This window comes from Eleginops maclovinus, chromosome 1, assembly GCF_036324505.1.
Source record: "Eleginops maclovinus isolate JMC-PN-2008 ecotype Puerto Natales chromosome 1, JC_Emac_rtc_rv5, whole genome shotgun sequence".
Classification (NCBI taxonomy): Eukaryota; Metazoa; Chordata; class Actinopteri; order Perciformes; family Eleginopidae; genus Eleginops; species Eleginops maclovinus.
The window spans coordinates 14,735,932-14,760,432 of NC_086349.1; the positions used below are offsets into that span (position 1 = coordinate 14,735,932).

Below are 24,501 nucleotides of genomic sequence, written 5' to 3' on the forward strand. Positions count from 1 at the left end.
TTATTCAATCTATTGATAATACTGCAGGGATTTTATGAAAGTGAATTTATATTCCTGAATACATAGTATATTTGATAAGTGAAAGGGAATAAATGACCCTACTAAATCACTTTCTGTATATTCTCTGTGCTATATACACAGCCCGGCCAAAAAAAAGGTCACAAGCCTGTGGGGGGCAGTGCTATGATCTGGGGTTGCTGCAGTTGGTCTGGTCTAGGTTCAGCAACGTTATGTGCCCAAAGAATGAGGTCAGCTGACTACCTGAATATACTGAATGACCAGGTTATTCCATCAATGGATTTTTTCTTCCCTGATGGCACGGGCATGTTCCAAGATGACAATGCCAGGATCCATCGGGCTCAAATTGTGAAAGAGTGGTTCAGGGAGCATGAGACATCATTTTCACACATGGATTGGCCACCACAGAGTCCAGACCTGAACCCGATAGAGAATCTTTGGGATGTGTTGGAGAAGACTTTGCGCAGTGGTCTGCATCTCCCGTCATCAATACAAGATCTTGGTGAGAAAATGAATGCAACTCTGGACAGAAATAAATGTTGTGACATTGCAGAAGCTTGTGGAAACGATGCCACAGCGAATGTGTGCCCCAATCAAAGCTATAGGCGGTCCAACGAACATTAGAGTGTGACCTTTTTTTTGGCCGGGCAGTGAATAAAACTATAGTCCAGTGAAAAATATTTCAATACTTCATTTATATAATTTGACCAGTTTATTAATGTTATGATTTTCTTTAATATTGTGAGACATCATCTCTGCGTGAAAGAGAACGAATGTTGAATACTAGAAAAAAGCAAAAGAGTCTAATTAGAGACAAGAGTTGGTGGCATTCTAGACTTAAAGGATTTTGTGAATCTGTTGCTCCTGAGCGGAGAGGGATGTAGCCGCGCCATGCCCAGGCCCAGCCCCCGGTTCTCTCTCCTGGCAGATTCCAGTTGAAAGTTAATTGGACGGGGAGAGGTCTGAGACAGGCTGCGCTGAGGCCCATTAGTGATTCCCCTGTCGAATGCAGAGCCACGAGGATCACAGACTCACAAATAGGAGGATTAAAATAATCAATAGCCTTGACTTCCATCGACCACACACATACACACAGAGTAATTAGTGGACAACCTATTCAGCAGTGGACTATGACACCCTCCTGAACCTTAGCCCACACATAGAAGCTGCAACCTCCAATAGCTGGTGTACCTAATGAGGGGAAATAGTTGTGGCTGCTTGTGAGGAAAATGAAGAAAAGGTCATGGAGCCACCAAACAGCCTCGTAATGCACATATCTTGGTGCTTTGTCACCGAATCACTCCGTGTCAAAATTAAAGCTTGGCCACAATGTATGAACATGGACCTTTTTTGGCTGAAATTGAGAGTTTGGAATGTCGCTAAACAATGTTAACAAGAGAAACCCTTAATTGTGTCAGTCAATAATAAATTATATTGACTTGTGCAAGAAAATACATACTGATGTGCATTGAATTCTACATTTAGTTAACAAATTGCATAAAGATCTGATGAATATATGCATTTTGTATCTCACACTGAATATACTGACTTTTTTTTCATGTGTCCTTTCACCATATCAGATTGCAGCAGCAACACTGCCCTCTTCTGTCGATATATAAACATCAATGCATTGCAGTGAGGTAAGGCAGCTCAAAACAAATCAAAACAACCAAGTTGTGTTATCAGGAAAAAACATTTATTTAAATGCAGCAACAAAATTTGGTGAATTAAAAACATGGGAACACTTTTGAAATGTTTCATTCTACCTCATGATAGTATGGCTTTGAATATACCGGTTTACTGCGGTATCGGTTCCTCAGCCAAAGCAAGTCTTAGCCAATGATAAAGTAGGTTGCCGACAGCTATGTATACTGTTTATATTTATATATATTAATGTCCTATCCAACATTGACACAAAAGTATCAACATTTACAGTATATCATTATCAATTTCTGCCATCTTAAGCGCTGCATCTCGGAATGTTATCGCAAACAATGCTAGCTTTAAGACTCATGAATTCAAACAAGTTGGTCACATACATGAATGGACCCGGCAGCAATAGCCAGGGCCATTTGTGGTCTTTTTTTTTTAGGGAATGTAAAGGCACTTCTTAAATTAAGTGTGGAAAATGAATCCATGGAAAAAGTTGGTGGGCTGTTGAAGCTAACTGCAAAAAGAGGGTACATGTGACAGGGTAAAAAAAAATCGTAGGCTGCTCATCGTCTTCAACCATTCATGACCATCCTGACGAGTTCTGTAAACAACACAGAGAGAGAAAGACAAGAGTTAGGGTTGTGGTCTAGATATTGGCAGAGACCCACTCCAGATACAGCCCCCTCCTCATCCAGGATTGGCGAAACTGGGTAGGAGATGCTGAATTTGGAGGGAGATCCCCCACATTCCGTTCACCCAAAGGAAAAAGGGTTATAGAGAGTACTGAGAGAAAGAGGTGAGTTAATCATCTCTATCTCCTATTTAGCCAAAGCATTTGGCAGGGTCTATGATCCAAGAAGAGCTAGTTAGAGAAGCCATCCTTGCTGTATGCGTTCCTCTCGCAGAGAAGCAGAGAAAGGGGGAGAAGATCAAGGGAGTTTATGTCCAGTCAGAGAGCGGCCAGCTACAAAATCAGCTTCCATCAGTGGAGAGGAGAAAACAAAATCAGCACAAAAGAGCAACTGATTGCAATTCTCTGTTAGTAGAAAAAAGGGACTGGTCTACTCTCCTAAAGCTGGTGGCTGTATTCAAATGTAAAAATAATAATAATCTACAATGTCACAGAAGCATCACTTCTAAAACCAACAGAGGAATAAGCCTATTAAAAAAGCACCGATGACATGCAAATGAGATTAGAAGAGCTGCCTTGCGACATCCGTACCCATCAAATAACTCGACAGTGGCCAGCAGGCGTTCCCTGAATAAAACCAGTCACTTCCCTGTGTGTCTACTTATATCCCCTTATAAACTGAGGGGGCCCCAGGCACATGCAGAGGGACATGCTGCAGCCAGGGGCCAAGACAAAAGGCTGCAGGAGGGAGACGGAGAGAGAGAGAAGAGCAGGAGGCTACACATGGGGTAGAGCCTCAGGACTAAAAGATGAGCGGGACATCCAGGCTTTCCCCACACCTACGGGTCAGATCTACTTTGCAAAAGAACTTTGTTCCTTTTTGCAGATATAAGGAGCACAACTACAGGCGATCAGTGTTAGAATGAGATTGGATTATTTAACTAAAATGCAGGAAAGCCTTGAAGTGCCATCTCATGGTAAACCAAATGCCATTACCAGCAGTCAGCCTGACATGACGTGGCGGACAAATACTGTGGAAGAAGAACAGGTGACACACTGTCAGCGGATATCATTTGCACAGGACCACTTACAGCGGTAAGCCACAAGTGGAAAGACACATAAAAAGACAGTAACAGCAACATGGATGGATAACCAGCTCATCATAACACTAAATAAAGCAGTTCAGTTAAAGGGTGTGTCCAACTATGATCAGCATCTCCCACAGCACACACAGTAACATGCATGACTGACGTTTCCTTATCACGATGCCGAGACTGGCTTTGATGGTTTCAACAAATAGTTTGCCGCAACGGCATCAATTCTCTTATTTAATTATCTCTCTCTCTCACCTTCGTAATTGATGCAGCCATTTGCATCTTCGTGTCCCGCCAAGAGTGTTTCAACTTCCTCCTCTGACATTTTCTCACCTAAAACACAAACATGACAAATATTTATGCCTACTATATAGGTGATACTAATCTTTATTAAAATGTAATAAGGGATGTCACCAATGAATGATATGGGAAATAAAATATTGAAACAATGACTAATACACTTGCCAAACCAATGATGCAAATCATTGGTTTTGATGCCATGAATATTCAGTTTTAAAGATATTTGATTTTGCACCAAGAGAATACATTATGGAGATGATGGTGTTTTTATTCAAGTAATCAGATATAGTTAAGATTGTAAACATAGTTTGAATAATTCAAATCAACTCTAAATCCTTCTAAGCCAGACAACTTTCAAGGATGATAAAAATGTAGCTCACCTAGCGTAGTGAGCACGTGACGAAGCTCTGCTCCCATTACTGTGCCGTTGCCCTCCTTGTCAAAGACACGCAGTCCCTCTACAAAGTCCTCCATGGAGCCCTGGTCTTTATTCTTAGCGATGGCCTGGAACATGGGCAGGAACTGCTCAAAGTCCAGCATCTTCATGTTCATCTCTGCAAAAAGACAGAATAAATGTGGTAAGTCTCCAGCTGCAAAACACAACTTTGTAACTGAAAGATACCTATAAGATCATTTATATACATTTAAGACATACAACTCCCCAATGTGTTTATTTTTCCATCTCACCCTCAGCCTTGGGGTTGCCCAGGACCTTGAGCACCTCAGCATTGACAGGGTTTTGTCCCAGGGCCCGCATGACGTCCCCACACTGACTGAAGCTGATCTTGCCATCTCCCGTCCTGTCGAACAGCAGGAATGCCTCCTTAAACTCTGCAGGATACACAGGACAAATTAGATTAGGGATTTGACTTATTGTGGAAACTGAGAGATCAACATAAATGTATTGAAGAATGATATGAAGAGAGGTGATGGGAAGAGAACTAAATGGGAACAAATGAAGACCGGAAAAGCCAGTAAAGGAAACAAGCAGACAAGAGAAAGCACAGGTTGTGGGCTGGTCTATGGCTTAAAGTGAGCAGACGAGCACACAGCACTACACGGACAACTCCACGTTCCATCCTTATACAGCTCTAGGCATATACATAATAATATGATCATATGTATTAATAAATTGTACACCTCTAAGGCCAATCCTAAACTTGTGTATTAATAAATAATTGTATTTAAATCAATACGTCATCACTGTTTCCATTTGGATGGTAGAGAGCGGTGCAAACAAGCGGCTCGCTCTCCGTTGGTTGACATTGCAAATACCCCTCTGGCTTCCTCAATTTAGCAAAGTTATCTGGTCAGTCTATGAATTTCACATCACATTGACAGAAAGCAACGTCACCAATGACACACTACAGTCTGTGTCATGGTTGTTGTGGTTTTAATAGGCAAAACCATATACATGTATTTTCCAAAGATATCAAATATGGTAAAAACATGTAATACTTTTTTCTTTAAGTAAGTCAATTAACAGCTATGGTATATATTGTTTCTTACAAAACTGCTGAGATAAGGTTGAAGTACGGAATCATATAGGGCTCAACTTATTAAAGAGATGTGTTATCTTGAAGAGGATGGCCACAAACATCCCAAAAGCTTTAGGTCTAAACAAAAGTAAACACATTTCCTACAAAACATCAACATTAGATGAAAGCACCAAACTTGTATTTCAAACTCTTAGATTACAGAATTCAACTCAACTTCAAAGCATTTCTCTAAGTTGGCTTAGATCTTTAGAGCTGTTTTGTGTTACAATTGGCCAGAAAACTAAAAGGTCTTAAAATGTAGAAAAGTATTCTAAATGTATTTTAGAAGATATAAACAACCTAATGATTGGACATTTAACTTGTTCAGCACAGATCATTTATGAATCAATTCATTGTTGTGAGTCTTAAATCAAGACAAACTGAATAATTTAAGAAAGTCAGTCCATTACTATCAAGCAAAAACACAACACTTATTTATTAAACAATGTGAAAGTAGTACTGTTGTATCTGTTAATATCAAAAGAGTGTTATGTCTAAAATGTGTCATTTAATGGTGGCAATCAAAGATCAATGTGTAGTAAGTAGTCGGCCTATTTTATCTTTTATTTCCTGTTACAGCAAGAATAGATCTGGCAGAAAGGTCTTGCTGGTGTGAATATTTCATATACAAAACAACATCTGACTTCTCTGCTGTTCCCCAACTCCACTTTGACCTAGTACTACCTTGAGAACTTCTCAACGAGTACAAAACATTGAGTATTATTGTTGTTGTTTAAGTGGAACTACTTAGGTGTTTTCATTTGTCATCTATGATGCAATCTTGTCCTTCATCACGGGGTTGATGAATTTAGCTTTTATCTAACATTGTAAGACTGAACAGTCAAACACCTTATCTAACATCTAACACTCAGGGAGACATGGAGTCGGATTACACAATATCCGGCAGCAGTTTTTCCTAATGTTATGGGTAAGCTATTCCCCGAAAAAAGTCCAGGCACTGTTGTGGAGTTTTTCCTGTTCTGAGGAATGTGCCTCTTCCCTTCTGGGGTGTGAGCACTTTTCCCAACACCATATTTGGTATTAGAGGAGTGGAGGAAAGTAGGAGGAGAATAAGAGTAGCTATAGCCTATTATGTCAGTGTGATTAAACAAACCAGCCTTAGGACAAAAACCATGCACCACTGTATCCAGCACCAAAAAAGGGCACGCTCTAGGAGATGAGCTGCATGGAAGATAACAAGCAAAGTTTATGGCAAGCTGACACAACCAGGAATGACTACAGTCTAACAGAACAAGACTTATGAGGACAAATGTGATCATGGCTACTTTGGCTTACAAGTAGTGCTGCTAATGCATGATTGACCACGTAAAGAAACACTGCAACAAACGGTCAAAGCGGATAAATAGTGTTATAATATATGCAAAATATGACTGATGTTGACGTACCAAATAACAGTGCAAAGCAACTACCATTCACATTTAAAACAGATGTTTTTGTTTGTTTAAACCAAAACTACATGCAGATCACACCCTAAACACACCGAGATAGCCATCAGTTTTGTGCTAAGGCGGTCCCTCTTTAGAGACTTACCATGTATCTGATCCAGGTTAAATTCAATCTGGAAAGGATAAGCAGTTGCAAGTGGAAAGTGATGAAACAGTACGGAAATAAAGAAGGCAAACCTAGCCTAAAACCACAACTTCTATGACAGGCGGGCATTGAGCAGGGTGATAGTGAAGGTACAGGGCAAAGTGTCATCTTAACGAAGCAAGAATGAAAGCATGCAATACGAGAGAACTGGAAAAGGACAACACAAAATCAAAACTCACCAATGATTTGATCTTCCGAGAAGTCAGACTGTTCAAAGAGAAATTAGGCTACATGAAAATGGTTCCTTTTGCTCCGCAATACGAAAAAGCTAACTCGCGTTGACTTCAAAGGCTTTTGAACATAGTTTGAAAATAGTTAGATCTATTCACATCACATATTTGGTCATTAAAGCACATTCAGCAAAGATTAATTTACAAGTAGATATTCCAGCAACATTAATTAGCTTGTCGTGTGGTTGTTAACTTTATCTACCGTGCAGGCTAATGTTAGCTTCTCAAAAAGTTGCACTTCCGCTAGCAACCCGCGAGCCATTTCAGACACTCAAACTCAACCTAACAACATTTGAAAAATAAAACATTTCTATAAAGAAGAGGCTAATCACACAGGAAAAATGGTAAAGTTATTCAAGTCGAGTGGAACAAAAACCCACCATGGTTGTGTTGGCTGAGGTGTGTCCGAGGCGTCGGCTAACCAAAGAATGTGTGACGGCTCTCAGAGAAGGTTGAGAAACCCCAGCAGCCGTGCGTCATGACGTAGCACGCACGGCGTCCTAGCTTCAGGGCGAACAGCTACGCTCCATATATAGGAATAAAGATGTGGGTATAGCTTGTGATCTACAGGACATTAATTATATCCCTAAGCCTCCTTGAGCTATTCACTTTATGACTGAGGTGACAGATACAAGTATTAAGTACATTTAGGGGTCCAAACTCTTCTAAAAAAAATGTACCTTATTTAGTGCTCACCTTAAATCTGCATTACAAACTGTTTTTGATGTTGTCACATCCAAACTTATTCTAGATTAGACTAACATTAAAACTACTTGATTTTGTGACAAAACTGGAATATTTGAAGTTTCCTATTTCGGGTCATCAGAGAATTAGGTCAGTGAAGAGACCTCTTGTGTCAAAACTATGGTCCATATTAATGGATTCTGGATAAGATATGTTTTAGCATCTGCACTGATGTTGTCGAAAAACCCATATAAGACACAATTTTTTATGCCAAGGACAGTGTTAAATGTCTAAAACATGTTCAGAGGTGATTTTGAATGTAAATTGCATGTAAGAGCATGCCCTTAACCTTGCAGAGTAATCAATGAATCAATGGACTCTAATAAGGGATGTGTGTTCTAATTAAGACAAGTAGAGTCTATGATTATGCCCTGATTTAGTTTTAAAGGAGCTGTGTCTACTTGTCATGTGTCTTTGACTTTGATGATTTTGACCCCAATTGGGTAAATGAATGCATCAAAGATATGAGTCTGGCCGCACAACGACGGATCATTTTCGACCAGTGAGATCATGGACTGAAGCCACATCTCTTAACAGCGTGGCCAAAGAACCGTCCTCCCCCAGCAGGAGCTCTGGCCTCCTGTCATGTCTGTGGTCCCACTTTGAGCAGAAGCGGGATCCTTGACTTGGCCCATATATTTTCGCAGGCTAAATGGGACACTAAATACAATCATGCAGTAACAATAACGCAGTGTAACACTTAAAGCACATGAAGATGGCAGCAAAGCTAGAGCACAGACAAAGCTAAAGCATTAGCACAAAGTCTAATGTGGGCATCAATATATATTGAGATTCTTCAAAGACATATTTACATTAAAATAGTTTTATATTATTGACCATTAATCTATGTTTGCACCTACTTTATGTTAACATGTTTTCCTTGGTCACCATAAGTACTTAGTTTATGTAATCCCAATTTCTTTCCATCTTATTTATACTTATTAAATGTAGAAACACATTTTTTTTTTAATATCATGTAGTATTATTATCTCATATTTGATCCTTGTCCAGTCATTCAGAGGGTTAAAGAAATGGGACTTGCATTTTAGATGACATAATAAGACATATAAAATGTTATATTTTGTAAGGTTATTTTCCACTACCATATGTGATATGATTTCCACTAAACAATGTGAATGTGCTTCAGCTTGGTCAGGTGAATGTACATTTTGTGAATATTTACAAAACCTTATATCTAAGTTGAAGGACAGAAGCTCTGCTCTCATTGCAGCCAGTGTGTAGCTTTGAAAAATGGGGCAAGTAAAATATCTCTGAATTATTAATCTTGTGGAGAATAACCATTTCTCTCATACGTATGAATAAGAGATTTTGTTTTGTTATTTTGTTACTTGTAATCAGTGGTGTATAGTTACATACATTTGTTGAAATCATCTTTCTAATGAAAGAATTAACACATACTGTGGCAGAAAAAGGCATCTTTCTCCCTAAGGGGGCCACTGACTGACTGCACTGGCTGCACTTAGTGCCCCATTTCTTTCTTTAGCTCAGCATCAGTCTCATCCCAGATTTTATCTCAGTTTATTAGCGCCAGACGAAAGCTACATTGCAAATAATAAGCATCTTGTGCTTTTACAGAACGTATAGGCAAACAAATTACTATCTTGTATCTCTACCTGTGCTTTATCATCATGGATACATCTTGACTACATAAAATAGAATTATTAAGAAAAATAAGTGCGAATTGATGAGTGCCCCACATTAGCTTTGTCATAAAAAATCATACACAACTCACCTCCAGGGTACTGGGATCAAATGGTGAATCAGAAAGACGCAGCATCCTAGGTTTCTGCTCCAGAGCAGATTTTGGAGTTGCGGGAGCAGCAGAGAGGCAGGGATAAGGAGGACCCAGTCTGGGTTGGTCCACTGGTGAAGGAGACTTCTTAATGGAGGATTCTCTTTTAGGAGCCATTCCTATTTTCTTCAACAGGCAAACACTTGGTGAGAAATATGTACACCGGATGCTGCTAAGGATACTATGAGAAGATGTCAAGCTTTGAAGTAAAGTGTGCCAGTTGTGAATATCCTATGGAGGGGAGGGGAGGGGAGGGGAGGCAGTTTGATGATGCTCAGGCGCTGGTAGTTGGATGAGACAAATGTATATTGTAAAGCATGTGAGAGAACCTGAAGCAATAGGAGGAATTGCGATAAAAGTGCAGAATGAAAAGGGGATGGAAAAAGAAAGAAGCAGGCTCCGTATGACTTCAAGCACATACTTTTATTTGGGTCAGGAATGTATGTATGTGTGTGTGTGTGTGTGTGTGTGTGTGTGTGTGTGTGTGTGTGTGTGTGTGTGTGTGTGTGTGTGTGTGTGTGTGTGTGTGTGTGTGTGTGTGTGTGTGTGTGTGAAACTCGAGACTAAGATGTTAGCCTAATTGGAATCATTATAATGTTGATGAAATCCTATGAGAAATGTCATATATATTGTGTCCCATTACAAACAAGCAGCTTAGAAAAAACACATGTTCTCTTTGTTTCTGTTTTTCCAGATACTTCCTCCTCCTGTTTCCTGTAGACATGAAGACACGGATGCTGCATGCTAAGGAAAGGGGAGGAAGAAGCTGCTAAAGGTTTGAAATGGTGCCCCATGATAGAGGCACATTTAGACTCTTTATAGGAGTAGTTTTATGTTTAGCTAGTGTTACTTTTACATAAGCAAATTATCTCAAAATACCTTCCCCCACCTGTATACAAATAATAGGCCTGCGGTATGAAAACAATGATATAACAAGCGGGAGAAAATAGTCTAAAATGGAGCCACTAGATGTCACTGCTATACAACAGGAAGACTCGACCCCATAAAGCTTTTGGTTACAATTCGATTCAAATAATAAAAACAAATCAAAAACTCTTGTCAGTAAGTTGTAGGTATACCTCAAGGTTCTCATACAACAAAGATCTTTACTCAGTGACAAAAACAAACAAACTGTATTTTATAATGATAATAAAAATAACAATACAATTGTATATTGTGCTTTCATTCTTGCTTGATAAAAAGTTATTGTCTGTCTATCATTTTATCTAGTGGTAGGAAGTAACATTATAGGCTAAGTTTTTCTCAAGTACTGTGCTAAAGTTTATTTTGAGTTACTGGTAGCCTGCCTGTTTCTGCTAGTATCTTTTTCAATTCCTGCCGCACTAATATATTCCAGAAGGAATAGGTTGTAGGCCTACATATCCACAGTTCTCTGTCTGCTTTACTAGTTTGCCTACTTTGCAGATTCAGATAACTATTAGGCCAATAAAATATAATCAAAAATAAATGATGATATCGCTATGCATTATAATACAACACACATATTCCTGAAAACGTACATTCTGCGCCATAAAGCCTAATATTGGTACTTCCAAAAAAGATCCGAAGTAGGCCTATTATGATCTATCTAAGTGACGTATTTTGATGTGAAATGATTGAATTTAGCGTCAGCGTGATGATCAGAAAAAAAGATTTACAACTTTTGGCCTCACTACCCGCTCCTCCAATAATCAACGCTATCCACTCGTCAGTGGATTTTTGGCCCAATCCATCGAGCGCTCAATGGGCCTTGAAATTACCGTTTATGCGGCTGGAGCGTCAAAACAATAGCGACATAAGACCCTCGCTGCGAGACCAACGGCACTGCTGGCGCTTTAATAGCGGTTCAAACATGCAAAATGAGCAAATAAAAATACCCCCAACAAAGTTCTCTCGATTAAACCCATTATAATCATACCAATAATTAAAATCAAATGTATTATATAGATGAACTTTTTGTTATTTCATTTTTATATTGTTAATATATTCTGTCAGCCTGCAGCCTATTCACTTGCCAGCTGATTGCTTATGAGTCTGCCGAGCAGACAGCTCAGTTTAAGAAGATTAGCAGTGCCTCACGTTTTCACATTATTTGCAACAATAATCAACCACAAAAGGCTAATAATAACAACAGGAATATCCTCTTGGTCTGCTTTCAAATAGATTATCTACAATATACCGTTATTAGAAAATTGGTATATTATCCTATTATGACATCCATGTGTCTGCATAGTTCTTAACATGCCAATTCATTTTCAAAATTCTTAGACACTCAATTTGTTAAATTACCATCATCAGTTTCCCTTTCTTTCATTTTGTGTGCAGTGTTGTGCAAGAAAATTCAATTACTTCAACTTAAAGGAAATGTTTCAACAGATCCTCTGAGGTGCCCCAACTGACTAATGAAATTATGGCAGTTCTCCCACCTAATGTCATTCAAAGTCCCCCATGCTACAGCAAATCTCCAAACCACCTGATTTATTTTTAATGATATTACACCCCTCAGTCGGCAGTGTCATGGTAATAATCGGGGCTGCTCCAGCTGCCTCTAGATCACATTAGCCAGGCTTAATATTGACAGTGCCGGGCCCACTAAACAATGAGGCTATGGGGATCGGGAGCTTAGAGGCTGCCTAGCCAATGGGCATACTGCAGGAGGTAGAAGAGGTGCAGGCCAGGATGTTCCAGTTCCCTATGCCCTGGAGGACTGGCACCATCATTAGGCAGCATCTTCTATAGTCCTGTGGAGCTTTAAACCCACCACTAAAAGATCCAGACCCCAACCAGCGCCCAGACATCAAAACCATACTGACAAGGGACCATGAAACTAGTGGCAACTTGATTCCCTGCTTTTCTTTTACCGGATGGAGAGACCTGCCGGGACAGCAGCTTAGCCGCCCCACCTTGTGTGGGTTCCTGCTGTGACAAAGTCTTAGGAAAGCTCAGGAAAAACTGCTCTGCAGGGCTCACCTTGTGTCAGCGTGGAATCCGCTGTTAAAAGTTCATTGCCAAGACTACAGACAAATGACAGCAATTTCTGCATCTATATGTACAGAAAAAAAAGGTCTAACAAAAAAAGATAAATCATGTGACTCACTTATAACATATTTAAACAATTTTAACTTATATTTTGTTATTTTGGACATATACACAAAAATGCAAGAAAAACCTTTTGCAATTTGAAAAGTGCTTTTATCCGTTAGACTAATTTATGTTACAGGCTTGCCTAGTTGCTGTATTAGCATAATGGTCACACTGGGAATCAGACTAGGCCACTTGTGGGACACTCACACCTGATCACAGATACACCATGGCTCTTTGCCAATCACAACTCCACAGTTGAATCTCCCAATTAAAAATCACCTGGATTTATTCTTGGATTTGTCAGGTTGTTCAACATCAGTTAGATGTCCCCCTACACTAAGTTCTTTTCTGTCACAAATTGTTGTTTGGATCGTAGGGGATTTTGCAAGGGGGCCCACAGATTACCGTCCTTGATTAGTGGTTGGGTGTAATCCTTTCAGCCCCTCTCTCTCCCAAACACCCCTGGGATATGCCCGTCTCCCTGAGGACCGGCAGCATGGCAGATGGATCCTCCTCCCCCTCCTCTGCCCCCTCTAACAGCACACCCAAAAACACTGTTGATGTCCTGGGACGGAGGTTGTAAAGTATCCTGAATATGAAACCACAGGCACCTTTGTTTAATGGCTCTCTCCCCACTTAGTGAGAATTGCCCTCAGGCCTGATTCCCATTCTGTAGCTACATTTCTGCCCAATTGGAATGTTTTCCAAGTCCATTAGCCCAAAGCAAGAGGAGTAAGATGCACACAATCTGCTCATATTGCCTGGGTGAGATGCTGCTAGATCTTATCCAAACAAACCTTGTGAACCAGATAACTATAATTTGTTGACATCTTAGTTTTCTGGATATGGTAGACATTTGCCCAGAAATGTATGCTTGTGTGAAGTCAAAACATGGGATCATATTCTTACACATAGAGATATAGATAGCGTTCCTCTTGTCAGTCGGGCATCAGTTCACACATATTTGTTATTTGAGTCTAGATTGTGTCTTGATATATTGTTATGGTATGCAGATGGCACAGTGAAAACCTGCATTTGTAAACATCGATTTAGGTTGTAAACATTCTGAATATTATATATAATAGCTTGAGAGAAAAAATACATGTATGCATAAAATAAAAAATGGCTGAGTTTTAACTTAAGAAATGACAAAGAATAACTAAATTTAGTCTTATCTCCCCTATCTTTAAAATGTCGTTTAAATGTTTAACAATAAAAGTGAACACATTTTAAGAATAAACAACGATCCAGGTATCTAACTGAGGTTAAAATCCACAATTCACAACTGTGTGTGTGTTTGTGTGTGTTAGACCACTGATGTTCCCCTGTGTGCAGCATAGTCAGTAGGCCTGTCAGAATTTCCCTCAGGAAAGTCTGCTATGTAGCATATTCAGCCTCAGTGAGCAGCAAACGAGGAGAACTGAGCCCTGGGACTTCTTAACACCCAAACACACACAATTACTGTAAAGCTAATCTATCAAATGTAAATAACTGGTGCACACACACATGATAGACTTGCTCAAGAAACTTTTCTCAAAACACTGTGAAACAGATACAACTTTTAAAAGTGTAAAAATAAATACAAGTTGCCACAACCAAACCTTAAAATATGGTTTAACAACAAAACAATTTCATCTCCGAGTCTCACCAGCCTGTGCCACATCACCCCCACCCCTCACAACGCCAAGCCCTCTTGCAAATCCACGCTCGCTCCATCTTTTATGATCACTACAAGGGGCTCAGCTTTCAGAAGCCGTGCAGGGAGCATGTGTGTAGAGCTTTAATTCCTATTGTATTCGTGCAGTCTTGGTGTGTGAGTGTGTCTGTGTTTTAGCAAAAGAGGGAGAGGGAGATAGAGATGAAGAAAAAGACAGGAACAAGGACCCATCTGTCAGCACAGCGCACGATTCCCTCCCATTCCACTCCGAGTCCCAGGGGACCAGAGCGAGAGACAACTCACTTGTGGCAGGGTTTTTTTTTTGTAAGGACAGGGGTTACCCCTTTAAAAGCAACAACAGCCCTTAAAAAGTTAAGACTGGTACTTTTGGTCAAATCTTATTATAAGACTTTTTTTTGGCTAGCTCATCTAAATATGAATGCATCTTAGCCAGTTTTACCAGCTACACACACTTATAACCCCTGCAAAAGTATCTTATAAATCTTCTTATAAACTTTCTTAGGAATGTTTTAAGTCAGTAAAAGACTGCATAACTCTACTCAAAATGTTAAATAATAAGATAAATGTTCCAGGTTTAAAATCATGCAAACTCATCAAAAGTTGTTTTAGATCAGATGTGTCCACCATGACCTCTTCCAGAAGGCTGCCTATCTATGTTACTGCTTGAATGAGAGTAGGACACAATTCCCTCTCTGTTAGTCAGTCAGTCATTTGGGAAACCGATGGGGATTGTGGGAGACTGCGAGGCTTCAATTCCCCATGCAGGCTGCAGGTGTGGTGGAGGCCATGCTCACACTCATGGGACAGAAGGGCTGAGTATGTGTATGGAGGGTAGGGGTATATGTACCAGGGGACCTTTGGGCACATCACATTAGTCTAGAGTTGTTGCCGTACACATGGGGCAACACACACACACACACACACACACACACACACACACACACACACACACACACACACACACACACACACACACACACACACACACACACACACACACACACACACACACACACAAAGGACAAGACTCTTCTTTCTCTCTGTCCACATGCCTTTATGGCCAGTGCACTGACCAGCAGTGATTAGGGCCGTTAGTGGGGTGGATAAATGCTGTTTCAGCACGAGACATCATCTTGGGCAAGCAGTGACGCGTGAGCATCCAAGCAACAGATGCCCCCACCCCCCAACGCTTCCTATATCCAGCCATCTGTTCAATAAATCGTTGGGCAAGTGCCTGTTTTTACGCGATGTTGCAGATTAGCCACGTGACCATATCTCTATTTTCTGAGACGTGGAAATACACCAAACACTCAGAAACACGGAGAGCCCACTCGTTGGCAAAGTTCAGTCTCCACCACAGCTGTGCGCAATCGCGCGCACAATAGGATCAATGCATGGACACGTGCGGCTCGCGAGACCCCGGCTGTCAATGGCGACTGATAACAAAAGACCCCCATTGCGCGGCGGCTCGCCACGCACGAGGACGTGCGTTTATAAAGCCTTGGTATTTGTTGTCAACACTGGGGGAAATGTTCAATGTTGAGATATTATAAGTGTTTTAACAATTAAAGCATTGCAATCGTTTCAAGAGCTGCACTAAGGGTTGAACTGTTAAGTATAAAAGTGTGTCAGTGTTAATGTGCCTTTTATCATATAGAAAAACAAATACAATAATAATAAAGACAACACATTGAAAATTAGTCAGCAATCGTGTGTGTTATCAAAAATGCAGTATGATGGTAAGTTTAAAAATCCCCCTCCTGGGTCAGCTTTAAAGCCTACCATTAAGTACCAGTCCGTTCATTATCGCGCCAATCGATTCAATAATCAGATATCCCTTGGGGGCAGAATATGACGCTAAAAATGGAAGAAAACAATTGAATGACTGGATGAATAACGCACACACCTGCTCACTGCACACTAAGCTGTCAAAATCACTTAAATGCGCACACATGGAAGAGCGTCTCTTTACTCAGCGAAGACCAGGCCTGCACTGGGTTTAATTAAGTGGAAAACTCCTAATCCAACCGACTAATGAAGAGATGGAGAATCGATTAAGATGGTTAACACATGGAATTAAAATAGAATAATGGAATGTTTTGGTTATTCCGACATTTCCAAGTGTTAAGATGTATAACCTTGGTTTAAAAAAGAACATGCAGAATTTTGCTTGCCAACATGAAGCTAAATTGGGACAACATAATAAAGAGACCCTTCTGAATCGGTGACATGTGGAGTTTAAGAACAGAAACAATATTGGTTTATAAAATAATTATGGTGTGCGGAGGACTAAAATATAGCGTCTTATTTCAGCTTTTAAAATAGTGAGAAAAACTAACATTCATAATCATGAAAATAGCCTTTCACAAAACAGCAGATGAAGGAACATAGGTGAGAAGATCTCAGACCGAGAGAAATTATGCTGCTGTATAGTTTATATTTTGCAGATTATCAGTGGGGGGACGAAAAATTGGCATTGTGAGTTTAGACAAAACATATTTTTTGGGAGATGAAAAGCAAGTGCCATGGATTTGTAATGTGCTCCAATAAAACATCAATATCAATCTGATTGCCAACATTATTTATGATGTGAATGTTTGGGAGTGTTTGTGCATTGAATGAAGTGACCCAAACCCTCCCAGAGTTTTGCGAGCTTTGATTTACAAATAAACACTGTCAACACGTCCAATTGGCCGCGCCCGATCTCTGTCCAGCATTATTTTTTCTGGGTGGAACTTCTGGCCACGAGCCCGCCACGCGCGTTTGGATGAATTGATGGTGGGTGGGGCCCCTGAGGGAGGGGCTTACCCGGCTAAAGCAACGATATCAGCCGGATCGTGCCATTTGGAGATGAAAGTTCCAAGCGCTCTCATGATTATCTGAGGAAGCAGAAGAGTTCAGGACACGAGCGACTCTGGACTATTCCCCAGTTTTATAGACCTGTTGTTACGGTTACTTTACACAGAGCGAGCAATTGCCGAAATCCAAACAGGTGAGTTTATACGTTTGTTCAATATCATTCCAGCTGTTTAAAGTAACATCCGAAATACGTTTTGAAAGGAACCACAGTTTATACTACTAAACTCAGCATACTTGTGTTTCCATGGCAGGCAAAGCCAGTAGGGCCTATAGTTATTTGCAAAATGTTTGTTGATGAACAAATTAAAATATTTTATTTTCAATGCTCTTGCAATTGCGTCCCGAGGCATATATTCCAGAAACAGCTGCCTGTAAAAAGTTCTGATTTTATATATTACAGTAATCCATTCCATTTACATACGCATTAGTGCACGATAATTAACTGTGCCATATATATATATATTTTTTTCAAACCAAAGCAATTTCTCTGTCTTGACTTAAAAAAAAAGTTTAAATATCTTGCTGTAATTCATCGTTTTTAATATTTGGGCTATATTAATTTATTCTGCACGATTTAAACATGTAATTAACAAAACAACCCTACGATCAGGGCTTGTCCACATGTGTGTTCAGTTTTATGTTGCCTATTTAATCTTTGAGCTTTATGCTGAGTAAATCCTGTCGTGTCCTAGATTGACAGCGTCTCTGCAGCCACTCCAGTATAACAGCAGGGGAGCCTTCATTCTTAAAACAGCCATATCCTTATATTGGAAAATCACCCTGTTCTACATTCTAAATAATCACAGGGTTTCTTTTTATGTTACACTGAGCCATCACTTCTTCAGAGGAGTGAGCTGTCCACACTTCAGTGCTGAAATGAGAGCACTCATGCTGTATACTCATTCATGAAATGAGTTTCCAGTATGGCAGGGCCTCTTTGCCATCTACATAATCATTCACGATACGAAAATGTAGGGAGTAGCATCATGCATTTATAACTAAGCACTTTATTTTGTTTCAGTTGATTGACTGAATTGTTGTGCTGTTTTTTTTTCCAGATCAAAATGATGACCAAACCATTTGGAAAGAGCGGAGATGTGAGTGAGCTGGTGAGCTCCCTCGGCTGGCTGGAGGATGATGACGGCAGCTCTCAGGATGGAGAGGAAAGCCATGGCATGAGTGTAGGGGGCCAAATTCACTCCTGCACAGAAATGGGCAGTGAGGACATGGAGGAAGAAGAGGAGGATATCAATGATGATGATGACGATGATGATGATCAGGAGATTGGACCAAATGGGGAACATGCTCCCAAAAGGAGAGGCCCTAAAAAGAAGAAGATGACCAAAGCAAGACAGGAGAGGTTTCGTGTCCGGCGAGTCAAAGCCAATGCGAGAGAACGTTCCCGTATGCATGGGCTAAACGATGCCCTGGAAAGTCTGCGCAGAGTGATGCCCTGCTACTCCAAGACACAGAAGCTGTCAAAGATTGAAACTCTACGACTGGCACACAACTACATCTGGGCCCTGTCGGACTCCCTTGAGAATGGCCAGTCCCCTGACAGCCATGGCTTTGTGGAGATTCTGTGCAAAGGTCTGTCTCAGCCTACCAGTAACCTCGTGGCCGGCTGCATGCAGCTGGGATCCAGTCCGATAAACAACAAGATGGACGATAAGTTTGGAAGCCCGGGGATGGGAGGTGTGGGAGGTCAGGCAGGCCATCCTCTCAGCTTCCCGTCTCCAGGCCTTCCCAGCCCCCCGTATGGCTCCCTGGAGGCATCCCACCTACTCCATATAAAGGGATTCAAGGGGACTGTATATGACAACCCATCCCCTAACGAGTGCAGCAGCGGCACCCCACCCTACGACGGGCCCCTTACTCCCCCCCTGAGCATCAGTGGCAACTATGCCCTTAAGCAGGAGCCCTCTCCACGTGATCCCGAGAGGAACTACACACCCCACTCCGGCCACCATGCCCACTACCTCTCATCGCACCATTACCCCACTTCAGTGACTGGCGGCATGCCAGGGGGGCCTCAGGGCCATCCACTCTTTCAATCTTCACGTTATGAGCTGCCCCTGGATGTGGCCTTTGACTCCTTCACTCCCTCTCACCTGGTCGCCTCACAGATGGGCAGCATCTGAAATGTGAACGTGAATAGTTGAGAGGACCAGTGTTTGACTCTTTGAAACTGGCCCGAATAGGAGCTCTGCTCTTGAATGAACTGCTGTAAAAATGGCCAGGGTACTGACTGTATAGAGGAAGTTGTTTGCATTATGTTGTCTAGTACTCTGGGAGAGCACTGAATACTCAGAGAGACTTACCACCTCAACTCAAACTACCTGAAACAAACACGCACCCATTACTTTGAAATATTTTATTTATTATTTTTTTGTTATGTTGTTTAGATTATAATTATTTTTAAAGAATGTGCCCCCTCAGTTGTGACAGAGTGACTAAAGATGAATTTACCAAATCAGATATCCACACTAAAGATTCACACAGATGTTTCAAGTGTAGAGATTGGAGAAAACACATGAACAAACTAACTTGGATAGGAGATCGGCATGTCTGCATATTAAGATAAATTAAACAAAAGTTCATCCAAGCCAAGCCCAAATTGTGCTCTGAGGCCTAAAACCAATGTCCCCTATGCCACAAAAGCAATGCATTTATTTATATCTGTATTTAATATTTATTTTGATTACGTCTTGTGCTTTTTTATATTTTTCTCAGCATTTTTTGTTTCTTGGTTTTGTTGTCAGTCAATAGCATCTGTACTGTATTTAATTTATTTATTCGAGGTCGTTCAGGTACTTTTTATTTGGTGTCACATTTTGTGTCATACTGTACTGTAAATATTTGGCTGTTTCGCACTTAATTGAATAAATATTCTTATATTATATGCTATTTCTATAGTAACAATATTTACCATGTGTTTTCTTCTGTTGTGCTTTCATCCCATACTTAAGTTTCAGTTAAAAGAGATTCATGTCCCCCGATATAAGGGTACCTACAGTATATCCAGCATCAATACATTAATTCTAGTGGATTCCAGCTACATTTAAGAAAACACATTAAAATAGATTCCTTTTTGCTTTTGAAATCAGAGAAAAACTGAACGTTGACTTTAATTAAATGTTTTAAGTCAAATAATGTCTAATAACTGTTTTAGGTAAGTGGAACGCAATAGTATGAAGTTGAACCTAATATTTTGTTATTTTAACTTAATATTATTGCTTTACTTGCCTAATACAGTTCTGTGAAATATGTTGACATTTAATTAACGTTTCAGTGTTTTCAGTGCAAGTGTTAAGCTTTATGAAATCCTGTTTTTGGCCATTTAGAAACAAATAAATCCAAATGAAGTTAATTGGAATCCTTTTTAATGGGTAAATCATTGCAAGCTCTAATATAACATTCACTCTCAGAAAGCTCTTTTAGCACACACTTTGTTTCAGATGCTAACTGAATTAATGTGATTTGGCAATGATGTTGTGCAGATAACTTATTTAACATCTCTAAAGTAGCCTACTTATATACAGTACTTGATATGAAGACATACAGTTACAAATAAAAAAAACAGGAAATTGATTCTTAGACTAAACATTTTTTTTTAAGTGGCTCAGTTTCATTTAACAATAATTAAGACACACTAATGTACAGAAATTAAGAATAAGTTGCAAACTAGAATAAAGGAGAACTTATTTACAAACACAATGTTGCAGGATGTATGTGTATGTGTGTTTGTGTGTGTGTGTGTGTGTGTGTGTGTGTGTGTGTGTGTGTGTGTGTGTGTGTGTGTGTGTGTGTGTGTGTGTGTGTGTGTGTGTGTGTGTGTGTGTGTGTGTGTGTGTGTGTGTTTTTTTATGTCATTCAGAGGCTTGCTTTAGGGTTTCTATCAGGTCAGGCGGGAGGCTGTTGTGGGCCATGGGAAAACAGCTCTGGGGAACAGGTGAATGTGTCAGAGGCTTTTCTAAATCTCTGCTGCTGTTCTCTTCCCATTTTCACATCTAGCTCATGCCAAAACACTGTAGGGCACATTCTCATTTTTAAAGAATTCACCCATATTAACAGAGAGAAAAGAACCAGATGTATGTTAAGAGACCAGATGAAGCGGATTTTGAAAATCACTTGCTTGAATACTTTGTCTTTAAATATTATTTTGAAAATGATCCTATGTCTGTCCTGAGTACATTTAGTGGAACATTTATTTTTAAGGTGAATGACGAGAAAATTAAAAATTATTTCCAGATCAGCTTAAACTGGCACGTTTCCTAACACATTTATATCACTCAACTTATGACGAAAGTCTATTTTGACTTTAATGACTGCGTTGAGGGAAATGATTGCACTTGACACAGACAAAGAGCAGGGTGGCTGAGTGTAAAGATGAAGAGGTGAGAGCAAGAGGTGTGTTCAAGTGTGTTTATCATTGTGGTCGGTGAGGCAATTGTAAGAAGGGGAAGGTGCCTCTAAGGCTGTTGTCCAAGAGGACTTCCCCCCTCTTCAGCTACCTCTCCAAAAGGTTTGTCTTTTCCAGTCCTGGCAACAGTGGAGGAGAAAAAGGGAGCGATTGTTTTACAGGGCGCCACTGGTCCATTGTGAACGCAGCCTGTTCTTTCTCTTGACCTGTGACCCGTATTGTTGTGGGGCTTCTCGTTTGGGGAGGGCAGACAGCTGGGGGAACTGCGGGGGGGGCTGATGGACAGCTGGGCCAATTTGGGAAGCAACAGAGATGAGAGTGAGAGCATGTGAGAGAGGGAAAGGGGAATTAGTATGTTGGGAGGTTAAAGGAGAAGAGGAAAGAGAAGGAAAGGGCAGAAGAGGTGACTAAGGTCCTTGCTCCCCATTCACAAGTTAGTCCTCTCTGCTCCTATGTGTCAGCCTTGGCATAGGAAGGAAAAATAGCTTTACACACAGGCAGACATTTGGCCTGTGGGAAAGTACTGGCAGAGTTAGCTGGCGTACACCCTCTTTGTGTCTTTGCTGTTTTGTTTTGACAAACAGGGTGGGGGCAGGGTATGTGGATTATCCTCCTGAGTCCAAATACATGAGTGGGTGGATATAGAAAATAATCCACGTAAATTAACTTTGGATACAAGATTACAAAACCCAGAGATGCAGGACAGTCTCTGGAGATCGAGGCATGCTGATGAAGAGGCAGATGGATACATGCGACAATTTTGGAAGAAATAATAATAATCATATCATAATTTGGAGAAAATGTTTGCATTTTGTTAGTTTGAAATGCTTTTCGGTTTAATATGTGTTGTTGAATTTTTATTCTACTGGTGCTCTAAATGTATGTTGAAATGGGTTGAAAAATGCTGCTTGTAAAATTTCTGAAAGATATCCTGTCTTTAAAGTACAGGCTTTTAACAGAGTGTATCAAGTGTCTCTCATCTATGATAATGACATGGGGGTCTCTTAATGGGAAGGGAACACATGCTCTGTAATGCCATCTTGGGCGACAGTGCAGGGAGCAGAGCGCGACCTGTGGCTGGATCCCCTGGGAGGGTGAGGTCATGTCAGACATCAGCCCACAGAGACTTAGTGATGCAGCACTTCAACTCTTGATTGCCAAACTATTTTGGTCATGATTTTTTAAAATCTTTATTTGCATTATTGTGAGTATGCTAAAAGGATGAACCCTTATGACAACATGAAATGATAAAGTTAAATTTAACTCATTTTGGCAGAGGATGTTTGGTTCTCCAACAAAATAACCAAATCCAAGATAAGTTCTTGAAGTGAGGAGTGGAAGCTTGCTCTTGTTTCCTCTCGTGCTCAAATTTTAGTTTTTGTGTGCAGCACACTTAATCCACTGGCCAAACAAGAGTGGCTCCCACTAAAATGAAAAGGTCCTGATCCATAGGCGCTAGATAGAGGGATAAAGCATTGTGATTAAGATTGTATTAATGGGGCCATAGGAGGCTGGAAGGCTTTAATCAGTGTCTGTGTGCCGGTAATCCCACTGCCTTTAAGCTGGGCCGACACAGTGATCCCCCCTCCCCTCAAACCATGGTGCACATGCACACATATAGACACACACACACACTGCTCTGTGGGGAGCATGGGGATACGAGTGCCCAGGTTGAGAGGTGGAGCAGCCAGAAACGGAGACGCCCTAGACTTAGAGGAGCAGCTGGTAGAAGAAAGACTGAGGAGATGGATGGAGAAAGAGATGTGGGAAACCACAGAAGTAAACAATGGAAGATGGCACGGCTGGCGTTATGAGAAGATGGAGGGATTGTGTTGGTCATGGTCAACATGGTGGAAGCAATTCAATCTAAATGAATAAAACCTATCCAGAATCTGGTTCCATCTATCAACCACATCAGACTGTTTAGCTCAGTTTTAGAGTATTCCCAAATCAGTTAAACTCAAGTAACATCTTGAAATTAGAAGTTGTGATAAGCCTATATGGGCACAGACTGATATTTAGATACGTTTCAAATCTTTTTTAAATGTACAGTATGTATGTAATAGTCATAAGTTAATGGAACTCTTGTGAGACATAATTAAGACTTTATTTTTCACTTTTAGATTTCAATGTTAGTAACGTACCATTTAAATCACTCCTTAACAGACCTTTTTTTCCCCCTCCACAACATCCCTTTTGAATTTCGAATTCTCCAAGTACACCTTTCTCAGTCTTGTATTCAGACAGTGAAGTACACAATTACTGGAGCCACTCCTTATTTTTAGCTTTGCTGTCAGTCCATTGAGATTGTGTCATGCTCCAATCAGTAAAAGTATTCTATTTATATATGGTATATGGGGGGGGGGGTCTTCAATTAAAAATGACTTAGGATTCATTTGAGGCGCAAGTTTGAAGATGTGTTTAATCTCCCTGCAAAGTGGCTGCAGTATGGGCAATACCGGAATATAGCAATTGGTCTCCTAAATCCAACTTTAAGTAATAAATATCCAAAGATGGATGTACATCAACAGTTTTAGTTAAAAAAAAACAAAAAAAAACAAGGAAAGTACACGTAACTTTGTGTCTACTAAGAGGAATAATGCTAAACCAAATTTATTACGTGACAGTTTGTTCTATCGATACAGGAAACAAAGTATATGAGAAGGGAGAAAGAGGGCAGCTCACAGACTCATTACCTATGAGAATGGATGTTAATGGTGACATTGCGTGCATGGGGACAGGGGGTGGTCCCGCTCCTCCCAGAGTTCTCCAAGAGTATTAGGGTGTAGGAGTTAAAGAGCTTCTAATGGGATGTGGATGCTGTC

General features: G+C 40.4%; 2 protein-coding genes across 5 annotated transcripts; one reads left to right on the plus strand and one right to left on the minus strand.

Annotated features, from left to right (window-relative positions):
- Positions 1–1,692: 1,692 nt before the first annotated feature.
- On the minus strand, positions 1,693–9,764 carry zgc:153867 (uncharacterized protein LOC337226 homolog). Of its 4 annotated transcripts, none has more exons than XM_063878883.1 (7): positions 9,573–9,764; positions 6,786–6,813; positions 4,384–4,527; positions 4,077–4,250; positions 3,652–3,729; positions 3,299–3,333; positions 1,693–2,272 (listed from the first exon to the last, which is right to left on the minus strand). In XM_063878883.1, exons 1-6 carry the CDS (start codon positions 9,747–9,749, stop codon positions 3,305–3,307), a joined length of 630 nt encoding a protein of 209 aa, XP_063734953.1. In that variant the 5' UTR covers positions 9,750–9,764; the 3' UTR covers positions 1,693–2,272; positions 3,299–3,304. The 4 variants fall into 4 exon arrangements, with proteins under 4 accessions (XP_063734953.1, XP_063734970.1, XP_063734943.1 ...); XM_063878900.1 differs by lacking the exons at positions 6,786–6,813; positions 9,573–9,764 and adding exons at positions 7,025–7,052; positions 7,456–7,585; XM_063878873.1 differs by lacking the exon at positions 3,299–3,333.
- Positions 9,765–17,212: 7,448 nt separating this feature from the next.
- Positions 17,213–20,567, plus strand: neurod4 (neuronal differentiation 4). The gene is made up of 2 exons (XM_063889560.1): positions 17,213–17,386; positions 18,312–20,567. The coding sequence occupies exon 2, from the start codon at positions 18,318–18,320 to the stop codon at positions 19,392–19,394; it is 1,077 nt and encodes a 358-aa protein (XP_063745630.1). The 5' UTR covers positions 17,213–17,386; positions 18,312–18,317; the 3' UTR covers positions 19,395–20,567.
- The last annotated feature ends 3,934 nt before the right edge of the window (positions 20,568–24,501 follow it).

Excerpts from the sequence above, each read along its gene's own strand:
- zgc:153867 (XM_063878873.1), bottom strand. The coding sequence starts at position 9,749 with ATGGCTCCTAAAAGAGAATCCTCCATTAAGAAGTCTCCTTCACCAGTG. Across the intron at positions 4,251-4,383 it reads GGGCAACCCCAAGGCTGAGG|AGATGAACATGAAGATGCTG; the intron begins GTGAGATGGAAA and ends GTCTTTTTGCAG. Across the intron at positions 3,730-4,076 it reads TCACGTGCTCACTACGCTAG|GTGAGAAAATGTCAGAGGAG; the intron begins GTGAGCTACATT and ends TTTGTGTTTTAG.
- neurod4 (XM_063889560.1), top strand. The coding sequence starts at position 18,318 with ATGATGACCAAACCATTTGGAAAGAGCGGAGATGTGAGTGAGCTGGTG.